Raw genomic sequence first — 26,261 nt, forward strand, 5'->3', positions numbered from 1 at the left:
CTTTTCAAAACTTAATAATACAAAACAAAGTTCTTACTTCTCAAATACTAGCAACACATACAATTTCAGAATATGTCAAGCTTCAAGAAAAAATAAAATTTGGCAAAAAGTTCACCATGAAATGAAACAGGAATTGATCTCTGTAGGCCATTCCATGAGTTGGCATAAGCATGTAAAAAGTAAATTGAGAGGCACGAGTACACGTCCGGATGGTAAGCCCTCAATGCAATTTAAGTTTTGGGCCAAGGGGAGCACAAGGCTGCAATTGATGCAAACCAATAAAAACGCTGACCGGTTGGAAAGAGTAGTGTTAAATAAACACAGATCAGAAGAAACTATATATAAAGCAAGAGGGAGAGATCAATTGTTTTGAATGTGATCTGCTATGAGTCAAACTTTCAGTAAAAAGTAACACAAGCAAAAGAAAAACGCAAATAGTGCAAAAGAAAGATTTACCAACACTCTTTCAATCTTCAATGAACCAACATTACAGAGATGAACCAATATCATCAGATGTATCTAGAAATGTGGATAGGACTTTACTAGGGATATAGAATGATCTCACCTCTCCTCTGAAGCCTGTACACAAAGCACTCTTCATTTCTCACCAAACAGATCAGTAGCGATCATCTTCATTAGTTTTTGAGGTATATCCCTCATTCCCTCTTCATCCCAAAAAAAAAAATCTGGAAATGGGCTTGGTTGCTGTTTAGTGTTACAAATTGGACTTGGTTTTAGACTGGGTTACATTAAATGGCTTTGAAATGTATCTTTTTTATCTTATGAGGGTACATAAGATTTGGTTACATTTAATACGGCAGCCAGCAGGCATATTAATGTCCCCTAAAATGACATGTCTAATATTCTAAACCAAAGCATACCTAGGAACGTCAACGGGGAAAAAAATATTACAAGCAGAGTGTACACGACCAACATTCAGTACAATTTTAGACATAACAGTCGGCGGTTTGAGGGCATCATTACTAATAGGGAAACATAAGTAATAGAGAGAGCCACATTAGATCAGGAAGAATGAAATTCCAAATCTGTTATCATCCCCTTCCAAAACCTGTATTACAGAAAATTTGCCATCCACCAGCATCATACAAATGATTGAGGAAAGATATCACGTCATAAGGTCACTACAATTCATTGTAGGGGACTAAATTAATTACAGTAGAGAATATATTCATCAAAATTACCTGTTCAAAAACTTCATGAGAAATCCACTTCAGTTGCAGCTTGTGAAGTTCCAAGATAGAGAGCTGTCAAGTACTACCTACGTTAACAAAAATAACTTGGCACTTTAATGGTTTACCTTGCAAGGGTTTTCCTCATCTATTTCTCCCCATCCACTACTACTTCGGACGTACTTATCAATGATGCCAAACTCTTGGTTCTGAGAAACTCGCCTGGCATAGTTCTCAACTGAAACGAGGCCTTTTTTCAGCCTCCTGTAATAGATGATCTCCCATGGCCAAAGGCGAGCAGAACCAAGATACTCCTCTATCGGTAAATGCCTTTCACTTTCTTCCGGAAGTTCCATGCCATAGTGCTTCAAAACCATGCACATTTCCTCTGAGGATATGCATGTTGAATTGCCATTGCAATAACTGACATGCATTTCTGAAGCTGGGTCCTTCAAATGAGTTTCTCCCACAACCAGTCCACCAGAATTTTCTGGATCAACCTTCTCTTTTGAACCCTGTGCAGACGAACACCCAGCAGCATCAGAACCTGGATTTTGAACCCTCTGGGCATCACCTCCTATTGGCTGTCTCTTTTCAAGCAGAATCTCCTTGGATTTGGGAGTTTCAGTTTTAGACACAGGGCATTTAAGATCTACATGTGCCTTATATGATGATCGGCTTAGTGATTCAGACGACGAAGTAAAGGAGCTTGACCTTGACCTAGACTTGGACCTTATCAATTTTGAGCTGGATCTTGAGTCAGATGACAAAGACTGTGCCCTCATAAATACTGATTGTGACCTAGCTCTGGAACTACTACACCTTGACACAGACTCTGATGATTGAGAAGCTGCACAAGACTTGGATGCAGGGTAATCAGAATGAGGTGGTGATAAAACTGACCTTGCTTTCTTAGGACTATGCCTTTTTGGAGATTCGCCTTCCCATCTACTTCTCTTCTTTCCTCCACGATCCTTCATTTGAGTCCTGTCAGTTGCCTTACTCTTTCCTGAATCACTTGCCCTCATACTCTTCCTGTGCCCAGAAGCACTATCCTTATTCAACCGCAGCTTCTCCAGTGAGATGGATCCAAATCTTTCTAGCTCAGCTTCACCACTACCAATTTTACCAATGGCATCATGCTGCCTATGGTCAAACCTTTTAGGCTTTCTTCCGGATGAGTATTTTCTGGGACAGTCACGGATCTTGTGTCCCAAATCCCCACAGCTGAAGCAACCATTCTGCGACTTTAAATCATTAAAACGGTTCAAAGTAGTGTCAGTGATCTTCACTGTCCTTGCATTCTCTTGAGGTCTTTGTGGAACAGAACCACAACCAGAATATGCCATCTGACAGTTTTCATGTTCATCTTCCCCTTCATGACTTTGGCAAGGTTCATATCTGTCAAATTCCACCTCATTATCAATCCGATTGGCAGTGTCCACCAGTTTGGCAACACCATCAACCGGCAGACCTTCGGTCAAATCATGATGTTCTCTACTATCATCATTAGCATATTTGTTAGGGTCACCTCTGCCTCCATTGAGCATATACACAGAACTAAGCTTTTCACCATCAGTATCTGGTTGATTTATATCTGATCTGTAATCTCTCGGGTCATTTGAACTCATTCTCCTACTAGCAAAACCTCCCCTCCTGGCAGAATGCCTCCCATGATGTAACGCGTAGGATCTAACAACTCTTTGATGTCCCTGGAAAGGTATAGGCTGCTTTTTTGACCATGTTAGTATTAAAGGCTCCCCACAGATATTCCTACCCTGTAGTGCTCTTAAAGCATTCTCAGCATCTTGCGGGAAATCATATACTACAAACCCATAGCGATCTTTCAGATTTAACATACATTGTCCAAACTTCCTAAAGACACGCTGAAGATCATCTCCGCGGGTGCGAGCTGATAGATTGCCAATAAACAAAGACATCTGAACGCCCCTCCCCCTTCCCTAACAAAAGCAAAAAAAAAACAAGAGAAAAAGGTCACCTCTCTATAAGACGACGCATCCACACACCCAATGTAAATTTATGCAAGAGTTGCATCAGATAAGTTACATTCAAATACAACACAGCATCCATTTCACACTAGTCCAAAACTTCAATAACATCCCTATCACCCGATTTTAGCTTCCGCTGTAAGCTACAGTAAACTTAAAATCGTTGCCTGCCAATCCGAAAGCTTTATGGATGCATACGCTTATGCTCAAAATAGCAATTACCAACATGGAAGTTATATTACCTGAAGAGACAAAAAGAGACTCTAGTAGACAAACCAAAAACTAAACCCACCGTAGTTGTAGGTAGCTCTGAAAACCCAATAAAAAAACAAAAGAAACTCGATAAATATTTGTGGGTGGCATTTCATCGAACAGGTGGTACGCACAAACAGTGTAAATTAGAATCGACCGACACGGGTGCGTCTTGAAGGAGCAAGGTTACATGAGATGGTGAATCGGTAGCAGAAACCCAAAAAAAGAGGAAGAGAAAGAAGAGAGTGAAAGGAGATTACCGGTGGTGGTGGTGGTGGTGGTGGAATGGAAACGCGTCCGGCGGTTCAGTGGTTCTCTGACTGTGAGGAGTGAGGAAAGGAAGACCGAAAGCTCCGTATTGGTTGTTGACGCGACTCGAGACGATTTCAGGTTATATTGAGTCTTGGCCCACAAGCTGCTTTTGGCAAATGGTCAGTCGATGCTCGAGAGAGGAAGCGACTATTTTTGTCTTGCACATTTCCCCATAATCACGCGGCAATGTTTCTATTGTTTTTTTTTTGTTTTTTGTTTTTTTATTTTAATAGAAACGTCAATGTATAAATAAGACAAATATTCTTCTAGAAAAAAAAAATTAGAGCAAAAGTTATCATCCACTTTAAGTCCACGAAAAAGTCTTGCGTATGGCAGACGCAAGGAACACGTGGTACTGGCTGACCAATCAGATCTTTAGCAGGGGGTATTTTGGGTATTTCACTTTTAAAAAGCAGAGGCAGTTTCGGAATGAAAGATATTTTTGGTGGGTTCTGATTGGGCAACCGCACGGCCACGTGGTGCAGCTGCCGTCTGTAAGAATTTTTCTAAGTCCACAGTAGTTGTCGAATTTTGTGTGGTATACCAAAAACTAGTTCACTTAGAATCTTTTATTATTTATTAGAGTAAATAGTTACTTACCGTTTGCATTAATAAACGGAATCAATTGCTTTAATACTTTGAAGAAGTTTATAGGTCCCATGTGATGGTCCGCACACCAAACACTTGCGAAATATCATTATCCTATAGTCAAGAATCATCACTTGACAATGTCAGATAATTCCGGTACCATAAAATAATTACTCAAATTCTGACTTTAAATATTGTTTTTATAAAGATAGAGACAAACACATTAAATTTGCAATTAAAACTTGATGGAATTCTAGATTTATTTAATGACAAATATTATTCTCACCCAAAAGCACATTAACCAACAAAAAAAACACACACACGCACATTTACAAAATGTTACATACTTGAAATTGACAATCAAAAACAATCTCAAGTTTATTATAGTCGAGAAAGTGAGGAAGCAACAACTCTGAGTGTACAAGATTGTTAGAGCCAAACCAAAAAGTTAGGCTCAAGGTGCGTAGATAAATAATTAGCAAATTAGTCTGCGCGATGTTGCAGGTTTGTTTTTTTTCCAAATTTCATATATAATAGACGAATACTCGTAATCTAAGAAACATCGACGCTCTTAGTAGATGATTTGATTAGCAACAAATGGGATACAACACAAAATAAACTTTTTACATGATTTGTAGAAATTTACAAATACAAAACATAATTGTTCTCCCTTACAAAAAAAAAAAAAAAACAAAATGAATAGATATGGCAGAATTGTAATTTCAGTCAAAAGCCAGGGGCAAAACTGTCATTTAATTTCTTAACCCAAACTCACAGTGGCACCCCGTAATTGATATAAAAAAAAGAGAAAAAAAGGACAAAACCATCATTTCACACCCTTACGAACAGTTGTGAACAATGCATTCAGTTTTAGTATATAAATAATGATAATAGTCTGAGGGGCCTAGATAAATAGTGCAACTAGTAAAAGTAATAGAGATTTTATCTACACATCTCATTTTTCTAATTGCACACCCCACTTTTTTGCAAAAATTTATAATTTGTTTAAGGAAAACTGAAATTGGGAGAGAATTGAGTCGTGCTTTCATTGATAATAAAGGCCTCTTTATATAGAAGATTATAAGACATAGAATCAGAGTTGTACAAGGAAAGTTAATCGTACAATTAATTGGATATATATGAATATCTCTATTTCCTAACCCTATTACAACTAGGTTAAGTAACCTAGAGTTTGGGTTAGACACATATTCTGAATTTACTTGAACACTCCCCCTTGTGTCGCCCAAACGTGGTCTCATCTCATTGCCTCATTAAAAACCTTGCCGAGTAACAAAAACCGTGTGGGAGAAAAATAACCTCCGTCGAAGGGGAAAAAGAGCACAACACACCCTTCACGTTTCGAGACTCTACATGTAGACATCTCTCCCTAATGTCTGCATCTCCCCCTAATGACTACGGTCATGGGAGTTCGGATAACTTTTACAAACGATGCTCCCAACATGTTTCTCGAAAATGGAATTTAGGCAATGACTTAGTGAGCAAACCGACCACACTATCCTCATATCGAACCTAATTCACATTGATTTTTAGGAGATTCTGTTGTTGCTGATTATCCTTGGTGTTGTCGCTTTTGATGTAGTCTTGCTTCATTTGTTCAAAACAAGCAGTATTATCCTAAATGCTCGTAGGCTCATTTGTGGTAGACTTCAAACCACAATTGTTCAAACATGCGTAATTATGGATCCAACCCATATACATTCACGAACCACTTCGTGAAGAGCAATGATCTCTGCATGGTTCGAAGATATAGTGACTAGGGTCTGTTATGTATACCTCTAAGATATCATAGTCTTTACCCATGGTAAACACTTAACCATTTTGGGAATGACCTTTGTGTGGGTCAGAGAGATACCCAACATCAGCAAAACCTTCCAAAACACTTATATCATTTTGGGATGGGGATAGAGGTTGCATGCCAGTGTTGGCGGTGTTCCTAGTGTGTGATGGATCCGAATCCATCATCTCTCTGTAGGGATAGAACAAGCTCATATCAATCGTACATCTCAAGTACCGAAAGATATCTTTTACACCAATCTAATGGCGTCGCTATACCTTAGCTAACAAGTTCACTGCAAATGAGATGTTCAGTCTTGTGCATTGAGTTAAGTACAATAATGCTCATATTGTACTTAAGTAAGGCACTTCTGCCTCTAGCACATCTTCGTCATCATCCTTTGGATGAAGAAGATCATTTTCAGGATCAAGACTACGAACGATCATGGGGCTGCTTGAAGGTTTGACCTTATCAAAATGCCTAAGCATCTATCAACACGATGCTCAAGTTCCAAACTGAGACATAATCGTGTTCTCCCAAAATCTTTCATCTCAAACTCGAATTTCAAGTGTTCAGCAGTTTCCCTTAACTCTATAAGGGCTTCCAATGAAGATCATGTCTAACATGAACTGCGATAAAATCTGAAACTTGTTATGGAAAAGCGCGGGCATATCCCTTCCCAATCAAGTAGTCACTTTAATGAGCGTTTCAACCTTATTGTAAACGTGCTCTGTGGTCTAGAGCCACTTGACTTGGGTAAGTGAAGTTCATCACGATAGAATCCGAAACTTGTTATGGAAACTCGCGGGCATATCCCTTCCCAATCAAGTAGTCACTTTAATGAGTGTTTCAACCTTATTATAAACGAGCTCCGTGGTCTAGAGCCACTTGACTTGGGTAAATGAAGTTCACCATGACCTTCATGTATATTCCGTATCTAGATCCCTATAGAGATACGTAGTGACCACATTTGTAAGCTGCATGTTCAGTTATTCGAAAACTACCAAACTGACAAGGTAGTGGAGTACAATGATATCCATTACGAGAGAATATGTCTCATCGTAGTCGATTCCAGGGCGTTTTGTAAGAAGCCTTGTGCCATAAGGCGAGATTACTATCTTTTTTTCTCAACACGTTTTCTAACGAAGACCCATTAGTCAATAGGTTTTATGTTAGGAGGTGTTCGCATCACTGGCTCAAAAACCTTCCTCTTCGTTAGAGAATCCATCTTAACCTGGATCGCATCTTTCCATTTAGGCCAAATTTCTCTACGTTGGCATTCATTCATCAATGGAGCGTGGTTCGATATCATCGAACTCAACAAACTCATGCACAACAAAATGCTCAACTACATCATCAATTATGATGGAGTTTCTATCCCATGTCTCATGTACACTAATGTAATTTTCAAAGAGCTCTATATTCTCATGAATAGGTTCTGACGTTAAGGCATCCCCCAACAATAACCATAACCCGGAATTTTCTCATGAGACGGATTTTGAGTCTTGATGTTCAAAGGATAGGAATGTACCAAAGTATCATTCGAATCCACGGGCCTCTCGTAGGGACGTCCTTCTTTGCAGGCATGTTTGCAGAAGATATGTATGATCTCGTCACTTTATTGGGGATCAAGATGAGACATAGTGGGGACAGGCCACGATAATTCATGTTGTTCCTGCTGAACATCCGTGTTCTTATCTCCCGCTAACGATCAGAAGACTGTCTCATCAAAGTGACAACCCGCAAATCTAGCAGTAAAGAGATCGCCTTGCAAGGGAATTAAGTGGCGGACGATTGTTGGAGTCTCAAATCCAACGTAGTTTCGCATTCGTCTATAAGGACCTATCATAGAGCGCTGTGGCGGCACAATTGGCACATAAATGGTACACTCAAACATGCGTAAGTACGATACTTGTACCCAGTCACTAGTTGTAACACAGAGGTAGATTGAGTGGCAGTGAGTAGTAGACGAATTAGCATAGCTGCATGAGATATTGCATCACCCCAAGCAGATATAAGGAGATTGGTGCACATTACCAATGTCCGGGCTACCATAATAGTCGTTTCCGTGAGACCATTGGGTGTGTTCATGAGAATATGATGTCCAACATCAGTCCCAATGCAATAACCATCGAAAGTCTTCGATGTAAACTCTCTAGCATTGTCAATTCCAATTGGCTGAATAGGATGATCCAGGGAGTGAGCCCGTTGTTATATGGTATGTGCTAGGAGTGTAGTATAAGCAGTATTTACAAATGGACAATGGCACAACACGTAACCAGCGTGTTTGCTTGTCAACCAACATCATGAGATATTTAAACGTCCGCAAGTTGGTTGAACTAGTTCACAAAATCCCTACGGATTCTATGTAAGAACAAAATGAGTATTTTCATATCATTTACATAGGACGGTCTCAGTCCTAACTTTCCTAAGGAACAGGCTTTGTAAAATGAGCGAGAAGCTTTAGAAGCAACCAATGAAGATTTTGGTTGGGTCTGAGCGTCTAAAGAGCTATTTGAAGCAAAGTTGGTGTTTGCAGCATCACCTTGGGCGCCATCATCATAATGGACGCCATCCATGGCGTCATGGATAGGGACTATGCCAGCCCTAGGCTGGTGGTGGACGGCAATGGTCACATTTAGTCCAGGAATCAACTTTTGAATTATGTTTCGTTTTTCTCTAGAGAAAGGATGTCCATGTCAAGTCTTTAGTAGATGGATCATCATATCATGACTAGGATGACCTATCCTATCGTGACAAAGCCAATATTGTCTAAATCCAAGAGATCTTCTCTCATAACTTTATTGGATTTAATAACTCGAATAGTGATATAAAGTCCACTAGAAAGACACTGATGCGCCTTTGTTCGCAATCGTTAGAGGCATTGCAAAGGAACTCACTTCCATTATCTACATGCGTTTTTGCATGGAATCCGTTGGCTATTCATAGGTGCGATTTGCCTTAGAAGCGTAGAGAGTTTCTGTGACAATAATCAAGGTGCCATTTGGCAGGGAAACTTGGGCTATTTCATGTCCTTGAATTAATACTGATGGCCCAGCCATCATAGTCACAAAGTAATATGCTCAGAATTAAATGAAGTCATAATGAAAAGGACTCGAAATTTTATTCATAAGCCAACGGAGTACATCATTGTCTCTTAACCATTAGGAGAATCTAATCCAAATGCTAGCTAATGCAAAACAATGGTAGTCGTTTGACTTCTTTCGGTAACTCCAAAATAAATATCACAAGATGAGTAGAGAGATGTCGGTGGAGTAAAGCTCGCTTAAGTACCACTTATCTCAAAACCTTCCTAGACATCATACTCAATTTGGATGAGTCTATGTGAAGAAAAACTAAACCAATGGCATTTACTACAAGGTATATGGAAATTGCCAATTACATCTCTTGGAAAAATAAAGACTTAAACAAAATTGGCGATCTATTGATCCCAGCCAGATTTGTAGTCTTCAACCCTTCACTCTAGATCATCTTCTCGATCTTCTTGTTCCACATAGTGAGCTTCTCTTGCTTCACAATATGCTTTGTAGGCGGTGACAATTTCTTCACGAGCTCTGCAAATGTGTGTCCAATGACCGGATACTCCACATAGAGAACATACATCTCTCTGCTCAAACTCCATTGATAGAGGCACTTTGAAAGCGTCATTTAGATGGCTCTTAGTGTTGGTTGCACCACCAACATGGCCAGAGGCGTTGCCTCCCTCTCTCTTTCCCCGTTGACCTCTTCGGTTCTGTGTTCGCCTATTTTGGCCGTTACCTTCCCAAGTAAAGAGATTATATAGACCCAAAAGTCCAGAAGTATCCATAAGATTAGGGTTTCGCTCTTGGCGCCCTCTCTTAGGGGCGCGACCATAATTGGATTCTGGAATATGCTTTGTTTCTACGGATCTTGAATTATAGTTCTTCACAAGGATGTTGTCATGCTTTTCAGCGACATTCATAGCTCCAATGAGCTTATGAAACCTTGTGATCCGTCCTGCAGTAACATCGATTCAATAGTTCTTAGTAACCATCAATGCAGAGACGGGAAAGGTAGAGAGAGTCTTCTCAATCAACATCGCATTTGTGATCTCTTTACCACAGAATTCCATTAAGGATTTAATGCGAAGTGCTTCCGGGTTGTAGTCAATAACTGACTTGAAATCACAAAAGCGGAGGCTATGCCCTGCATGGAATCACGGACGTTACCAAAGCTTTCTTCGAGTGAGACCCACAACCTTCTGGGGTCTTTTTCATTCAAATACTCGTATTGGAGTGAATCATCCATATCACGAGTCATTAGGATGATGACTTTCGCGTTATTTTCCTCTAAGGCTGCTCTATTTGCTTCCAAAGCTTGAGCTTGCTCAACAGTTAGCACGTCCTAGCTAGTCTCGAAAATCATATCCAGGATTCCATCGGCCTTAAGATGCTGGCGAATATCACGAACCCACTTGTGATATCCAAAGCCAATTGTTCCCAATGGAGCAAAGTCCAATTTGTTTAGGCTACTCATCCTGAAAGAAAACAAGAAAATGGGTTAGTTTCAGAGCGTAAAAGGCTACCACGAAAACAATAGAATTTCTGAGCGTAATCGCTTCCAAGAAATTAGGAATTTTTTAGCGTAGTCGCTTCTAAGAAATCCGGTTCCAAGAGATGATATTGGATTAGATCGAAACAATGATGTAACTGGTCGATCATAAATTCTCTACAAACTCTAAGTTTGGAGATCACAACAAGCTCCAAGCTTAGAGTGAGCACGAACCCCCACAGTTCGGCTTAATTAGGTCTCCCATATGATGAAGAAAGGGGGGTAGAATAAGAGAGGTTGCAAGTCCCCGAGAAAAAGAAGAGAAAAGAAATAAAAACTTAAAAAATGGAAACTTTTAGTAAAAATTACCTCGAAATAGGTTGCCGGAAAATTTGGCAGGAAAAAGTCGCCGGAAAACTACAGGAAAAGTTACAGGAAAGTAGCCAGAAATGTCGTCAGCAATGGCCAGAAGAAGTTGTCGGCGGTGATGTGGCACCGAACTGCTGATGTGGCACCGGATTGCTGACGTGGCAGCTAACATGGCTTGCATCAGTGGGCCTCGGCTTGGGCTACCTCCTCCCCTTTTTTTTTTTCTTCTTCGTCTCTTTTCTGCCAGTTTTCTACAGGAAATTTTGGTTGCCGGTGCAGTAATTTCTAGACCAGTTTTTGCGCTGTTTCTTCCTGTTCCTGAATCTTCAGATCAAGGGGCGTCTATTGACAAAATTTGGTGGAAATTGGAGGTCTAGAAGATGGTGAACCGGTGGAATATTTGCTGCGGGTTGTATGGAGCTTCCATTGGCCGGTTCGGTAGGTTTCCGGCCAGTTCTGGTGGTTCTGCCGCCGGTTCTGGATTCCTGGGGTCGAGGCCTTCAAGTTGTGTGGCGGAGGCCTTCAAGGTTTTGTATTCGGATTTAAGGTTTTAGCTTCTTAAATTAGGGTTTGGCTATTTGTTTCAGGGTTAGGGTTTCGTGCTGATAACGTGTTTAAGGAAAACTAAAATTGGGAGAGAATTTAGTCGTGCTTTCATTGATAATAGGGGCCTCTTTATATAGAGGATTACAAGACATAGAATCAGAGTTGTACAAGGAAAGTTAATCGTACAATTAATCAAATATCTATGAATATTTCCAAGAATATCTTTTATATAGAGGATTACAAGATATAGAATCAGAGTTGTACAAGGAAAGTTAATCGTACAATTAATCAAATATCTATGAATATTTCCAAGAATATCTCTAATTCATAACCCTATTACAACTAGGTTAAGTAACCTAAAGCTTGGGCCATACACATATTCTAGATTTACTTGAACATAATTTTTATTTTCTCCTTCTTTCTAACGACAAAAAAAAATCCTACAGCCCTACTGCAAGTGAATATTAATAATAAATTCAAGCAACCTGCATTATTTTGTTTAGTACTAGTCATATTACCTGCAATTTACACTTCAAAAGTTTCAGCCCAATATTTTTTTAGATGGGTTAATCGATTACAACAGATTTGTTTGTTTTTTTTTTTTTTTGAATGACTGAACTTTCATTGAGGGAGATTAAACAGTTTGAGTAAGATCATACTGCAATACATTAAGTATACAGTTCAGAGGTCGATGATGCGAAACCTCATCATACTGATCAGCTTCAAAAGCTAGAGCAGCAAGCCTTTGTGCTACTTTGTTACAAGTCCTTGGTGCATGTTGAATACACACCCTTGGCATACCACTCATTAACATGAGGATATCATCAATCAAACCTCCACGCTCATCAAGTGCATGGTCTTTACTAAGAATCAGCTGCACAGCTTTTAGTCAGTCAATTTCAATAGTGACGTTATGCAGTTCCAGATCTTTAACCAAGTCCAAATCCTTCGTGATGGAAAGTAGCTCTGCTTGCTTAGCTAAACTAACATGTTGCACTGTGAGTGCAAAAGCCACTATAAACTGCCCCTGTTGTTTGCGCAGAACACCCACCAGTCCCACCCTTTGTCATTTGAGGTAGATATACACCATCAACATTCAGTTTGGATATGTCATTCAGCTCCGATTGCCATCTTTTTTTGGAGCCTTGGACAGTACTGGTACATACAGTTCGAGCCGCCTAAAATTCTTATAACCATGTCAAAGCTTGCAAACTAAGGCTCTGTGCAGTCAAGGCTAGGACACATTGTCCCACAATATGCTATTTCAATTTTTCCATGTAGCCAAATCATCTACATCAACTTTTCCCACATTCCCTTCTTAAGATGTACAACACAATCAAGCAACCATTCTTTAAAGTTAATTGAAGGAAGTAAAGTACTCTACAATTAGAAAGGAAGTAAAGTTTCTATGGGCAGCTCAGAAATAAACTAGTAGACAAACCAAAAACTAAACCCACCATAGTTGTAGCTCTGAAAACCCAATAAAAAAAAAACTCAATAAATATTTGTGGGTGGCATTTCATCAAATAGGTGGTATGCACAAACAGTGTAAATTAGAATCGACTGACATAGGTGCGTTTTGAAGGAGCAAGGTTACATGAGTTGGAGAATTGGTAGCAGAAATCCAAAAAAGGAAGAGAAAGAGTGTGAGAGGAGATTACCGGTGGTGGTGGAATGGAAACGCGTCCGGCGGTTCAGTGGTTCTCTCTGTCACTATGTGAGGAGTGAGGAAGGGAAGACATACAACCTTGTATTGGTTGTTGATGCGAGTAGAGTCGATTCAGGTTATATGAGTCTTGGCCCACAAGCTTCTTTTGGCAAATGGCCAGTCAATGCTCAAGAGAGGAAGCGAATATTTTGTCTTGCATAGTTCCCCATAATTTATGTGACGATCACTCGTTAATGTTTCTATTGTTTTTTTTTTTTTAAATAGAGAAAAAGTCAATATATAATAAGACAAAATATTCTTCTGAAAAAAAAATAAAGCAAAAATTGAGAAGGTTATCATCCACTTTAAGTCCACAATAGTTGTCGAATTTTGTGTGGTATACCAAAAACTAGTTCACTTAGAATCTTTTATTATTTATTAGAGTAAATAGTTACCTACTATTTGCATGAATAAGCGGAATTGATTGCATTAATACTTTGAAGAAATTTATAGGTCCCATGTGATGGTCCGCACACCAAACACTTGCAAAATAGCATTATCTTATTATCAAGAATCATCACTTGACAATGTCAGATAATTCCAGTACCATAAAATGATTACTCGAATTTTGATTTTAAGTATTGTTTTTATAAAGATAGAGCCAAACACATTAAATTGCAGTCAAAACTTGATGGAATTCTAGATTTATTTAATGAGAAATTCTACATTATTCTCACCCAAAAGCACATTTACAATAATAATAATAATAATAATAATAATAATAATAATAATAATAATAATAATAATAATAATAATAATAAAAAATAAATAAATAAAAACACTTTTACAAAAGAAAAATACTTGGCTAACCACGTATAGTCAGCCCTTCCTAACCATGTCTTACGTGTCTCTCCCATAGCCAAACACTTGTCTTTTGAATTCTAAAAGAGTTCAAAGTTCTTCTCTTCTTCTTTGGTTCCTTCTTCTTCTGAGCTCTTGGTTATGGGTTACAATAGATTTTTTTTTTTTTTGAATGACTGAACTTTGATTGAGGGAGATTAAGCAGTATGAGTAAGATCATACTGCACTACATTAAGTATACAGTTCGGAGGTCGATGATGCCAAACCTCATCATACTGATCAGCTTCAAAAGCTAGAGCAGCAAGCCTATGTGCTACTTTGTTACAAGTCCTTGGTGCATGTTGAATACACACTCCTGATATACCACTTATTAACAGGAAGATATCATCAATCAAAGCTCCATGCTCATCAAGTGCATGGTCTTCACTAAGAATCAGCTGCACAACTTTGAGTCAGTCAATTTCAATAGTGATGTTATGCAGTTATAGATCTTTAGCCAAGTCCAAATTCTTTCTGATAGCTAGTAACTCTGCTTGCTTAGCTAAGCTAACATGTTGCACTGTGAGTGCAAAAGCCCTTGTAAACTACCCTTGTTGTTTCGCAGAACACTACCAGTTTCGCCCTTTGTCATTTACGGTAGATATGCACAGTCAACATACAGTTTGGATATGTTATTCAGCTTCAATTGTCATCTTTTTTGGGAGCCTTGGATAGTGCTGGTACATACAGTTCGAGTCGCATGAAATTCATCTAGCTATCTGTGACTCAATATCGATCACCATCTCTTAATAAATGTCTATTGAGGGGCAATAGACATCTATTGGGTCCCCAATAGACGTCTATTGGGGAGCAATAGATGATTTGAATTGATGTAATCTCCTCGTTTTTTTTTTATTTAATCAAAGTTTTATTTGTTTAATTTTCAGGAGATTAGTTCCCATTCTGGCGACCGAAAGTTCTATTGGGGGGGCAATAAATGTTTTGAATTGATATAATCTCCTCGTTTTTTTCTTTAAACAAAGTTTATTTATCTAAATTTAGAGAGATTAGTTCATATTTACCAAAAGTTCTATTGGGGGGTAATAGAGGTCTATTGGGAGGCAATAAATATTTCCGGCGACCTATGAGATCTCTGATGACCTTTTTGGGGACATCTGGCGAGGTTTTCAGAGAAGTCTCGTGGACGGCGGCCGGTGACCTGAATCAGGAGACTGGAATCCTGCGGCCGGTGACCGGCTCCGGCTTTGGTGAAGTCTCCTATGGTTTCTTTCTCTTCCACACACACACTCTCTCTCTCTAAATAAAAAAGGGGTGACCGGGTGAGGGTAAAATAGTATTCAAAAAAAAAAACACAAAAAAAAAAAATCTTAATGGGGTATTAGGGAAGACCTCCTTAGAGTGTTTTGAGTAAGAAAGAATTAAAAAAACTTAATGGGGCAATTGGGAAAAAAATATCTAGAAATTGGGTAAACGGACAAAAACCCTTGTTTAAAAATGCTTTTGTTTCTCTTTGAAGTGTTTTTGTAAAGTTTGTGTATCAGCATTCTGTAGACCCCGTGAAATTCCGAACGTCACTTTTTGACGGGAAAATTTTTCGCGACCTTTGTTCGGCTAAATACTTTTGGAAATAGTTTGGGCTTGGGCCTTGGGCCCGAGAATAGCGTAAGGTTAGAGTCCAAAATTTACTCTGGACACCCAACAGACGGGTATGCTAGTGAACCTAGCCCAATAAGTTAGTCGACCTTTGACCCAAACCTCTTCCTTGATCCAATATGGTTGTAGCTCATAATGACATCTTTGCATAATTTTGAAATATACTTGTGCGTGCGTTTACGATTTTCTTATTTTACCTTTCTTAATAATTGGCGAAATTTCTGCTCGCCTTACTCGAAGCTTACTCGTCTAGCATCTCACCGACTTTCAAAAACACAATTTATTTACTCCTTATGTTTTTCAAACTCGAGCAAAACTCCGACAAAACTTGCTTGCCATTTTTCTATCTAAAAATAAGTTTTGTGAGACCCGATACTTATTTGGCATTGTCAACACTTTAATTTGAGTTTTCTTGTATTTACTTATTTTACTTTTATTTTCCCCATCATTTTGGTTTTTACCACCTTATTTTTTTACCCTAAATTTATCTGCCCAAGTTGAGCCTTCTCCTTCACACGCAAAACTCAGCTTTTCCTCTTTCCTTGTTCACGTCAGACAATGGCGGAACTATTTGGGGGCCGGAGTGGGCCTGGCCCCCCCCCAATTATTTTGAAAAATGAAATTATTTTATTGGTAGGCTTGTATTTTTATCATAATTAAAAGCTATTTGACTAAAATTTATAATTATGGCCCCCTCAAATTGAATTTTTAACATTAATTATTGCAGTAAACAGATAACTATAATAATTACCTTAATTAATAGCCTTATGCATCTTATAGAATCCTATAAAATATAAATTAATGAGTGCATTTAAAGGATAATATTAATGCATGCTTGATATATGGCTTTGAAAATGAAGAAAAAATAGTTTTCCTTTCTTGTTATTCAATATTTGTTTGTATTTGAATTTTATAGTAAATTTCAATTGTAAAAAAAAAAAAATGTATCAAAATTTTTGGCCCCCTCAAAGAGAAGTTTCAAGTTCCGCCACTGACGTCAGAGTTGGGCAGAGAGAAAGGGAGCCTCGTTCAGCTCTTCCCCTCCACGTTTCCATCATGCAAAGGCAAACTCCTCCTAGAGAACCATCTCAGACCTTCAAAAGAATCCAGGCCATAAATCGTCATTCACCCTTCTCTTCTCACCTTTCCTCTCGTCCCTGGACACATCAGTCTGTTTACGAGCCCCAAAACACCTAGTTAGAAACCTCCGATCAAAAAACTTTCTTCACCAAAGTTGTTCGTCTATGTATCCTCTATCTAGCCTCAAAATTTCAGCTCCATTGGAGTCGATTTGAGTCCTGTACACCCCTCGAAGCTGAAGCTGTTCTGAAACGAGCCTGTTCCGGATTTCTGCTTGAATTCCCTCTCTTGCTTCACTCGAATCCCTCACATCTTACTTGAGACTGATACAAACACTTGGTAAGATTCTGGAACCATCAAGTTCCCCTTTCTTTCTTCAATTTTTAGGCTCAATACGTTCAAAACAACTATCCCACATATTGAGAAGTTTCTGTTGCACTTTGCATGTTCGAGATTGAGCGAACTTCTTGGCCTGCGGCTGGACTCGATCCAATCAGCTCCCTCAGCTCTCTTTCCTGTTGAAATCCTCAAGAGAAACTCACCTTTTTGATTAGTCTTTGGTGAGTATCATCTTTTCCATAAAACTCTATGTATTTTTGGTTGTTATTACGAATTCTTGAAGAGTATGAACTTGTCACTGCTGTTGTTGGTATCTTGCTGCCTTAATTTTGATTTGTCATCCATTCTAATGTCTAGGGATTCTGCTAGGTCATGGCTACCCTTGAGTATTAGAATCGTATTTGGTTCAAAGGTTATTTGTTGTTTGTAGCTGTCCAAATATCATGTTTCAATGCATTATGTCATCGAGCTACAACACCTGCCCATATACTATTAGAAAGTAACCTGAGCTATAGATCATTAGGAGCATTAGACATGCCTCTTAAGTGTGTTGGATTTGTGCTAGAACATGGTTATTTAGAACATTGAAATCATGCTTGATCATAGAGTTTATTTGTGTTATTGTTGTCCAAACACCATGTCTTCAAAACATCATGTTAGTGAGCTACAAGACCTTCCCCTTATAGTATTGAAGGGTGACTAAGACTTTAAGCTTTTAGAAGCTTTAGATACTTTCTATAGGTGTCTTAGAGTCTACTTAACCAGCCATTTTGGGTACCAAAAGAGCTTTACACAAAAGAACCAGTTTCTGCAGATTTTCAGTTTTCAGTAAAATCTGACCCAGTTGCACTCATTTCAAAACTGGAGCTAAACCGTTGAGAATTTGGGGTCAGTTTCTTCTAGATAAATATATTAGACACATATATGAACATTACAGAATTTGAATCACCCCAAAAGCATTTTTCTAGAATTAGTTATGCAATTTTGAAATAGGGGGACAGAAGCTTGTATTTCTGGAAAGAATCTGCACATTGTTTTACTTCAGCCTTTAAAACCTTTACTCTTTGTTTGGTTTCACTTGAAATTCAATAACCATTTCAATCTTACTGAGTTGGTTGTCAAGCCATCATTCTTTCAAAATTTCTCAAGAATTTACCTCAAGTATTTTGAACAATTCCGTGACCCTTGACAGCTCCTTTAAAACTCTGTTTTCGGCTTTCAGCAACTTGTCTTTTAAAAAGTGTTCTTACCCCCTCTTCCTAACAACAAACCCCTTATTGGAACCCAAATGGTCTGGTTACTAGTTAGTAATTAGGTCAAAGGAAATGTTTTCTTTGGAGAGTTATGTGAGTGAATAGCTAGCCTAGTTTATCGTGATTAATGTCACTTATTTGGTCTAGGCTTGATATCTTGGTAGGATCTTGTGAAGTGGTGGTTGCTACAAGGTTGCATTGAGGCCAAGTGCTGCAAGAGAAAGCTCGAGTTCCAGGTAGGGGATGCCTTTAACTCTATCTATGCTTTTCTTGCATATACTATGTTTTATATGAGGCCTCTTGCATGTTTTGGAAATTATCTGTTTTTACAACTTGAAATGATTTGCGTGGTTTGGATTATTGTGTTGGCAATTGATGGGGATGTAAGGAGAGGTCAGTTCCTCCTTGAGCCACCGGTGGTGGGCAGTGTGCACCATGCCCTTGATATTTGTTATCTCCCCTTTGTCTCTAGCCTTGTGATTATTGAATTCCGGAAAGTGATTGACTAGATGGACGGTTGTGATGGAAGTGTGAAAGATGATCAATTGCCGTGGGATTGTAGTTACGTGGTGACGACCACGTGGAAGCGCAAACCGGTTTTTATCTATTACTTTTTCTCAAAACGATAAATCATATTTTTAAACTTAGATATGGGGGCGGGCATGGGCAATGACTGGATGTAGGAGCCTAACCCCTACTTTAGTTTGTTTTGTAGGCTGTTGTTGTCGAAGCTTTTGGGTACGGAGGATAATCCTTGGAGGACACAATTTGTTTTATTCTATTTAAAGTTTATTTCTTTTTGGCTTGCTTGATTTCACTAAATTTTTGTAACATTATGTATGGTTGATGATGTGTGTGATTGCTTACCACCAAAGTGGAACCCTAGGGTTAGAACCTCCATTTGAGTTTAGGTCCTAGTGGGCTAGACCTAGAAGACTCACATAAATTACCATTTAATGAACTTAATGCAAACTTGGGCTAAGAACTAAAAATTGACATAGGTTCTAAAACTCAACTCAACACCACCTTCCTTTCCTCTTATACGCCTAGTTCGTAATCTTGTGATTACGAGCCAAGCCCACTATACAAGCCCAAGAATTTCGGGCTTATAGATTTCTTGTTCTCCAACCCAAAGGCCTTATCTCTTTGAGGAATCTTAGGCCCAAAATACTTTCTCTCTAAGTGTCGCGGGCGTAGGGTTCCTTGGGGAGGCGGCGCTGTGGTAATCCGGTCTCCGGGTCGCCACACAAAAAGAGCTTTACACAAAAGAACCAATTTCTGCAGTTTTCAGTTTCTAGTATAATCTGACCCAGCTTCATTCCTTTCAAAACTGGAGCTGAACCGTTAATAATTTGGGATTGATTACTTCTAGAGAAATATAGTAGACACATATATGAACATTCTAGAATTTGAATCACCTTAAAATAATTTTTCTAGAATTAGTTATGAAATTTTGAAATAGATGGACGGAAGTTATTATTTCTGAAAAGAATCTGCACATCGTTTTACTTTAGCCTTTAAAACCTTTACTCTTCACATGACTTCACTCAAAATTCTATAACTATTTCGTTCTTTCTGAGTAGGTTGTTAAACCATCTACTTTCCAAAATTTTCCAAGAATTACCTCAAGTATTTTGGACACTCTTCCTTGGCCCTTAACAGTTCCTACTTAAACTCTGTTTCCAGCTTTTGACAACTTGTCTTCACTACACCAAAAACCTCAACAGACTACGCTTTTCACACAACGAAAAAAAAAATTTCCGTTGTGTGTTGATGGAAATTGCTTCATACAACACATTTAAGAAACTTTCGTTGTGCAAAGATGTTACAATTCAAAATTTTTTAGATAGAAGAATATTGCACAACAGTTATAAAGAATGTTATGTTGTCTGAATGAAAAAAAAATAGCGGGATATTTTCCCCCTACCTTTACTCATATTTGGCTCCAATTTCTAACTCACATGCCCTGCCAAAGTACTACTTGTACAACAGAATACTTATATGTGTTGTAGGATTGGAACTTGGAAATTGTCACACAACATGCAGTTTAATTGTGTTGTCCAATTGAGGGAGATTACATTGGAGATATTTAATGTGCCCTAGAATGAGTTTCATTCCCCCCAAAACGACCAAATTTTGGCAAATGATTTGTAAGCTCCTACAACAGAACGACATATTTTTGTTGTGTGAATGTAAAAGCCATCCTAGCTAGCGCCAAAAATGAGTTTGTACTTGCACATAATAGGCGGGAGTTTTCATTCTTTGGTCTCTCAGCTGAAGTATAAAGTAGACAATCAGACCACACAACATCATTTATGTGTTGTCTGAGTTTATTATAAAAAATTGAAAATAACTTAATGCGCCTTGTCCTCCCACACTAGAGCAAACTCATTACACCTAGCCGTTTTCTAACACACAGCAAAACACTTGGTGGACTTCTTCAAGGAAAACGCTGGTACCATCTTCATCTCGATCAAAACCCATCTTCGCAAAACACCATCACCATTTTCGCAAAAAACACCATCTTAGCCATCTTCTTCTCAAAACCCACCTTCGCAAAACACCATCCCCATCTTCGCAAAACCCATCTTAGCCATCACCACTTCTCAAAACACTAGATTCAAGTTGAAGATGAGGAGAACGAAAATGGGGTTCTTCTGGGCTATTGGATTAGATTAGGGTTCTTCGATCTCTGGGTTTACAACGTCGATTTGGGGATTTGTGGGCTACTCGATTTGTGGGTTTGACGGCTACTCGATTTGGGGTTTTCATGACTCTTCGTCCTCTCTTCGCAATCGCACTCGTCGTCTTGTTCATTGCTTCTGGTAACTATTCCTCTTAACTTTTTTCACCATTTAATTTGTTTTTACTTAGGGGGAATTCTGAAGTTGAATGATAGATCTAGGTTTGTGATAATTCTAGTAATTTGTGATTTCTGGGCGTGGATCTACAGGTTGGTATTTGGCGTGGAAGCTATATATCTCATTGGCCTCATACTCGCCAGTTGCCAACAAACGACACGCAACGAAGAAGAAGATAACCAAATCCCAAGACTCTGTAATTTGCTTACTCTCACTCTCACTTTCTGACTCCAATAGAAGCTCTGGGATTTCCGTCTCTGAATACTCACACCATTTCGTGCTCTAGTTTTCAGAAACGAAAACCCACCAAATTACCATATGAAACAAACCATTGTTCAAGCTCTTCTTCAATACCGAAATGACCCTCTTACAGAACCACCATTTTATAAGTAAATTCTCAACCTTTGTCATGTTCTGGTTACTGGGTTTCTCTTCTTATTTAAGTTTTCTTGTCTATTTTCTAACTTGGGTTGTTTCTAATTCTGAGTAGGAGTGCTACAAGAATGCAAGCTGACAATGAAGATTTCGAGTTGAAGCAAATGAGAGATATGGCTGCTACCAAAAAAAGATGGGATGCTCTGGTATGCTATGAAACTGAGAGTGAAAGAGAGAGACTTCCTCTTTTACTTTACAGATTGTAATGATTTATGTTGCATTTAGATATATTAATGTGGTTATTTAGAGTTTTAACTGTTTGATATAGATTAGGGACAGAAAGATTAAACCTTTAACACCAACGGAAGCTGGGTATGCAATTCAACTATCTAACAAAACCTTTCTTGATGTTAATTTGTCCATCTATAGAACACAAAAAGGTAGACACAGCTTAATATTGTTTCCTTTCTATATTTGTTTTAGTGACTATGCTTAAATTTTCTCAAGTGTGTTATAGGCATGGGTTAAAGGCTCAACTTGGATTCCAATTTTTGATGTTGGTGACAAATTCGATGTTGGAACTCTTTATAGAAAGATTATGGGATTCACTATGGGTATTGTGCTATCTTGTCTCTCTTAACTATGATCTAGTTTTACATTACTGCTATGCTTTATGCTTTTGATTTCGGGACAATTTTTGTGGCTCCCTAATGAATAGTTGAAATAATATCTTTACAATATGTTATGGGTGAAGGTAGTATTCCCTTGGTTAATCAAATGGCTTTTGACTTGAAACTTATCATTGCTTCTTATTTTTGGTTGTTTTACTCCACAATGTTAAATTCTTTTTTTAGCTTTTGTGTAGGGGGTTGGTGGAGTGGTGTGCCTACATTGGCGTATAACAAGTATGTCAGTTTTGGAGTCACTTCAATGAGTTCAATCTGTGCCATGGCTTTCTTGCTTTTCATCTTGATGTTGTTAGTACTGCACGAGTTAAGTTCATTGATTACATAGATTCAGAAGGGTATGAAATAGAAATAGAACATTGCAATGGATAGAACTTTTAATTGTTGCTTCACATGTGCATGGTTGTTCGGTTATCTTGTTAAATGGAAGTGTTCTTTTCTCCATCTCTATTGTTTATTTTAAGGGGCAATTTGTTGGCATATGTTTTCAGCAAAAATCAAGTGATAGAATAACTTGCACATAATTATCAGTGCGATCAATTCTTATTATTTCTGGCATGCTTACATGGGTGAAGCCTCTTCAAGTTTTACCAGCCTTTTTACAGGATACCAACATGGTACTGCAACCTGTTAAAGGCTTCCTAAGCCAACTGAGTTGGTGATGAGATCTTGTGCACTTATTTTATAAATTCATCAGCATTTGATTTGGCCTTGTAGTTTTAAAGCATCTTTCTTTGTTTTTATCATATTGAAAAGTAAAGAAAGAAAGTCCTTGTAGAACTCTGCTATGTTTCTTGTTGTTTATACTTTGATTTAATCACGGCCTTATGGCTGCGAGTTTTACCTGTCAGTTGCCTAAGTTTTTCATTTGTGAAATTTAGTTTGGAGTTGGTTCAGTTGTGTTACTTTTTCCATCGCTAAATTTTACCCTATTATTTCCTGATGATTGAAGTAAGGAATTGTTTAACTGAACCTTGCTTAATTCTTCTACTTTACTTGTTTGTCTAAAGATTGTAAACCCTGTATGGCTCTAGCTTTTGGAAAATCTAGAAATTACATGCATCTGTTTCGTCTTCAATCTGGTATTTCTCGAGTTTTTAAGAGGCGTTGACGTTTGGTTAATCCAAGTTTGTGCCTTAATCAGTTTCTAGGCTCACAAGTATCCTTTTCAGATATCTAGGTGTATGGGGAAAGGAAATAGGCTCACTTTATTTAGGCTGTTAGGAATTCATTTTGTGAGTGGTGCGGTTTGGTTAAATAATAAAAATGATCTTATTTTTGTAACTGGCTTTCTTCATGTGATGAATTATTGTATTTGCATATTCATTGGTTTTCCTCAACAGCCAGTTGTCAAAGGTTGATCAGAAATTTCCAAAGGATACCAATCTTATCGTTGCATGCCAGAAGGGATTGAGGTGCCCTATCTATTCACCTTTTTGTAGTATCATTTGTCTGGTTATGAAAATGATCTACCAAGTAAGATTGTGGCAGCCAATTAAATATAACTATTGTATTATGAGGCATTTGGAATTTCTGCTTTGACATAACTGTAATTTATTTTTCATACAATTAATGCTATCCAGTGATTTGATTGCATACATAGTATATATGGTTATTACATTGTTATTCCTATTTAATTATGACTCAAAAACTTTCTAGGAAGTCCAAATAGAACTAAGCAATACACTGAGAAAGGCTTTTAGCAAACAGTTCTGTTATTCAAACATAATGAAGATCATGTGGTCATTTTCTCATTTATATTCTTGCCTACAGAGTAATGATCTAAATTAGTAGAAAGTTGAGCACTAGATTTTCTCATTTATATTCTTGCCCACAAAGTAATCTACGCTGTATATTGCTCACCAATTTCATTACTGTCACATTTTATTGGCAGATCTATAGCTGCTTGTGAGGTGTTGTACAATGCTGGCTACAGAAACCCCTTCTGGGTTCAGGGGGGTCTAGAGACTGCTGAAGACGAGGTAATTATGGTTGTATTGTAATTTTGATGTTGTTTTGTGACTACCATTTCCATATTTCTATTCTCTTTGGGTATTTCGCTGTGAACCACTGAAAACGTCTTATGTAGGAGCAGGATCTTGTCAGAGAAGCTATTTTTGTACTTGCTAGATTTTTCTGGAGATATCCAATGTTGTGCATAGTATTAGCTGTGCTATTAACTAATCACTTTGAAAGAACATAGAATGTAACATTTTAGTTTAGAGTTGCATAACTGAATATTGTTGCTTTGTCTGAATTATAGGTTTTGTACTTCATATGGTATTGCTGGTAGAAGTGAGAAGGGGAGCAAGGGTAGAAGCTTGGGGAGCTTTGGAAAGATGATGAAGTGTCTTTGCTCGAGAGAGCAGTTAAGAACACCACATATGATTTGGTATTTTCAAATGTGGAATGAGTGGGCTAAGTTTGTCGTCAATAAATATATCTAGGAGCTATTAGAATGATTTTTTGTATTTTAATGTATAGATGATTGAGAAATACGTTCTTTATAGTACATTTGATTCTCTAATGTATGAATTGGAATACTTCAATAGATGAATTGGATTCAAATTTCTATCCAATATTGATCAGTACCATTATTTAGGTAATAATGGAGTATTAATTTTGTCCAATTCTGATCACACAATGATCAAGTAACAATCATACCACACTAATACTCTACAAACTGTTGTGTGAGGAGTAATGATACAACAGAATTAATTAAACTCTGTTGTCGTAAAAGTTAATCACACAACAGAACCAATTGAACTCTGTTGTCCTAAAGTTAATCACACAATAGATATAGTCCAAGAACTGAAGTTTGAAGATCAATCAGACAACAGACAAAATAAAAAAATGTTGTCTGACACGCTTAACATACAACAGCTTAAAACTGGCACTGTTGTCTGAAGACAGCGCCTCAACTGCTGCGCAGCTGCGCTTGGCATCTGCCGAGCTATCACACAACAGTTATAACACATACCTGTTGTCTATGTGTTTATCACACAACTGTGTTCCACCGTTGTCTGATTTTTCATCAGACAACGGCTCACTATACAACGGTGGGACTCCAAATCCCACATCGGTTTTCTGCCGTTGTCTGATAAGATTTTTGGTGTAGTGCTTCTAAAGGTGTTTTTGTCACTTTTTCCTGAAAAACCAACTCTCCCTTAGAGCCCTAATGGTCTGGTTATTAGTTAGTAATTAGGTTAAAGGAAAGGTTTTCTTCGGAGAGTAATGAGAGTGAATAGCTAGCCTAGTTTATTGTGATTAATGTCGCTTATTGATCTAGGCTCGATATCTTGGTAGGATCTTGTGAAGTGGTGGTTGTTATAAGGTTGCATTGAGGCCAAGTGCTGCAAGAGAAAGCTCGAGTTCCAGGTAGGGGATGCCTTGAACTCTATCTATGCTTTTCTTGCATATACTATGTTTTATATGAGGCCTCTTGCATGGTTTTTGAAAATTATCTGTTTTACAATTGAAATGGTTTGCGTGGATTGGATTGATGTGTTGGCAATTGATAGGGATGTAAGGAGAGGTATGTTCCTCCTTGAGCCACTGGTGGTGGGCAGTGTGCACCATGACCTTATTATTGAATAATCCCCATTGTCTCTAGCCTTGTGATTATTGAATTTCAGAAAGTGATTGGCTAGATGGACGGTTGTGATGGAAGTGTGAAAGATGATCAATTGTCGTGGGATTGTAATTACGTGGTGACGATCACGTGGAATCGCAAACCGATTTTTATCTATTACATTTTCTCAAAACGATAACTCATATTTTTAAACTTAGATATAGGGGCGGGCATGGGCAATGACTGGATGTAGGAGCGTAACCCCTACTTTAGTTTGTTTTGTAGGCTGTTGTTGTTGAAGCTTGGGTACGGAGGATAATCCTTGGAGACCACAATTTTT

The 26,261-nt window shown here is 38.2% G+C and overlaps 1 protein-coding gene, 1 long non-coding RNA gene and 1 pseudogene across 4 annotated transcripts; 2 read left to right on the plus strand and 1 right to left on the minus strand.

Annotated features, from left to right (window-relative positions):
• LOC112191587 (serine/arginine-rich splicing factor 6) lies at nucleotides 1-3,961 on the minus strand. Of its 2 annotated transcripts, XR_002933018.2 has the most exons (3): nucleotides 3,712-3,961; nucleotides 1,203-3,151; nucleotides 1-1,069 (listed from the first exon to the last, which is right to left on the minus strand). XR_002933018.2 is itself a non-coding variant. In XM_024330956.2 (2 exons), the coding sequence occupies exon 2, from the start codon at nucleotides 3,128-3,130 to the stop codon at nucleotides 1,307-1,309; it is 1,824 nt and encodes a 607-aa protein (XP_024186724.1). In that variant the 5' UTR covers nucleotides 3,131-3,152; nucleotides 3,716-3,961; the 3' UTR covers nucleotides 1,075-1,306. The 2 variants fall into 2 exon arrangements, 1 of the variants encoding a protein (XP_024186724.1); XM_024330956.2 differs by lacking the exon at nucleotides 1-1,069 and having other exon boundaries at nucleotides 1,075-3,152; nucleotides 3,716-3,961.
• Nucleotides 3,962-16,797: 12,836 nt separating this feature from the next.
• LOC112193835 lies at nucleotides 16,798-19,460 on the plus strand. Of its 2 annotated transcripts, none has more exons than XR_002934049.2 (3): nucleotides 16,798-17,175; nucleotides 17,290-17,396; nucleotides 18,593-19,460. It is a non-coding gene; the product is annotated as an uncharacterized LOC112193835 (long non-coding RNA). The 2 variants fall into 2 exon arrangements; XR_002934048.2 differs by having other exon boundaries at nucleotides 16,799-17,175; nucleotides 18,576-19,460.
• A 2,332-nt stretch (nucleotides 19,461-21,792) lies between these two features.
• On the plus strand, nucleotides 21,793-24,797 carry LOC112194271 (annotated as a pseudogene).
• The last annotated feature ends 1,464 nt before the right edge of the window (nucleotides 24,798-26,261 follow it).

This window comes from Rosa chinensis, chromosome 3, assembly GCF_002994745.2.
Source record: "Rosa chinensis cultivar Old Blush chromosome 3, RchiOBHm-V2, whole genome shotgun sequence".
In the NCBI taxonomy this organism is placed as follows: domain Eukaryota; kingdom Viridiplantae; phylum Streptophyta; class Magnoliopsida; order Rosales; family Rosaceae; genus Rosa; species Rosa chinensis.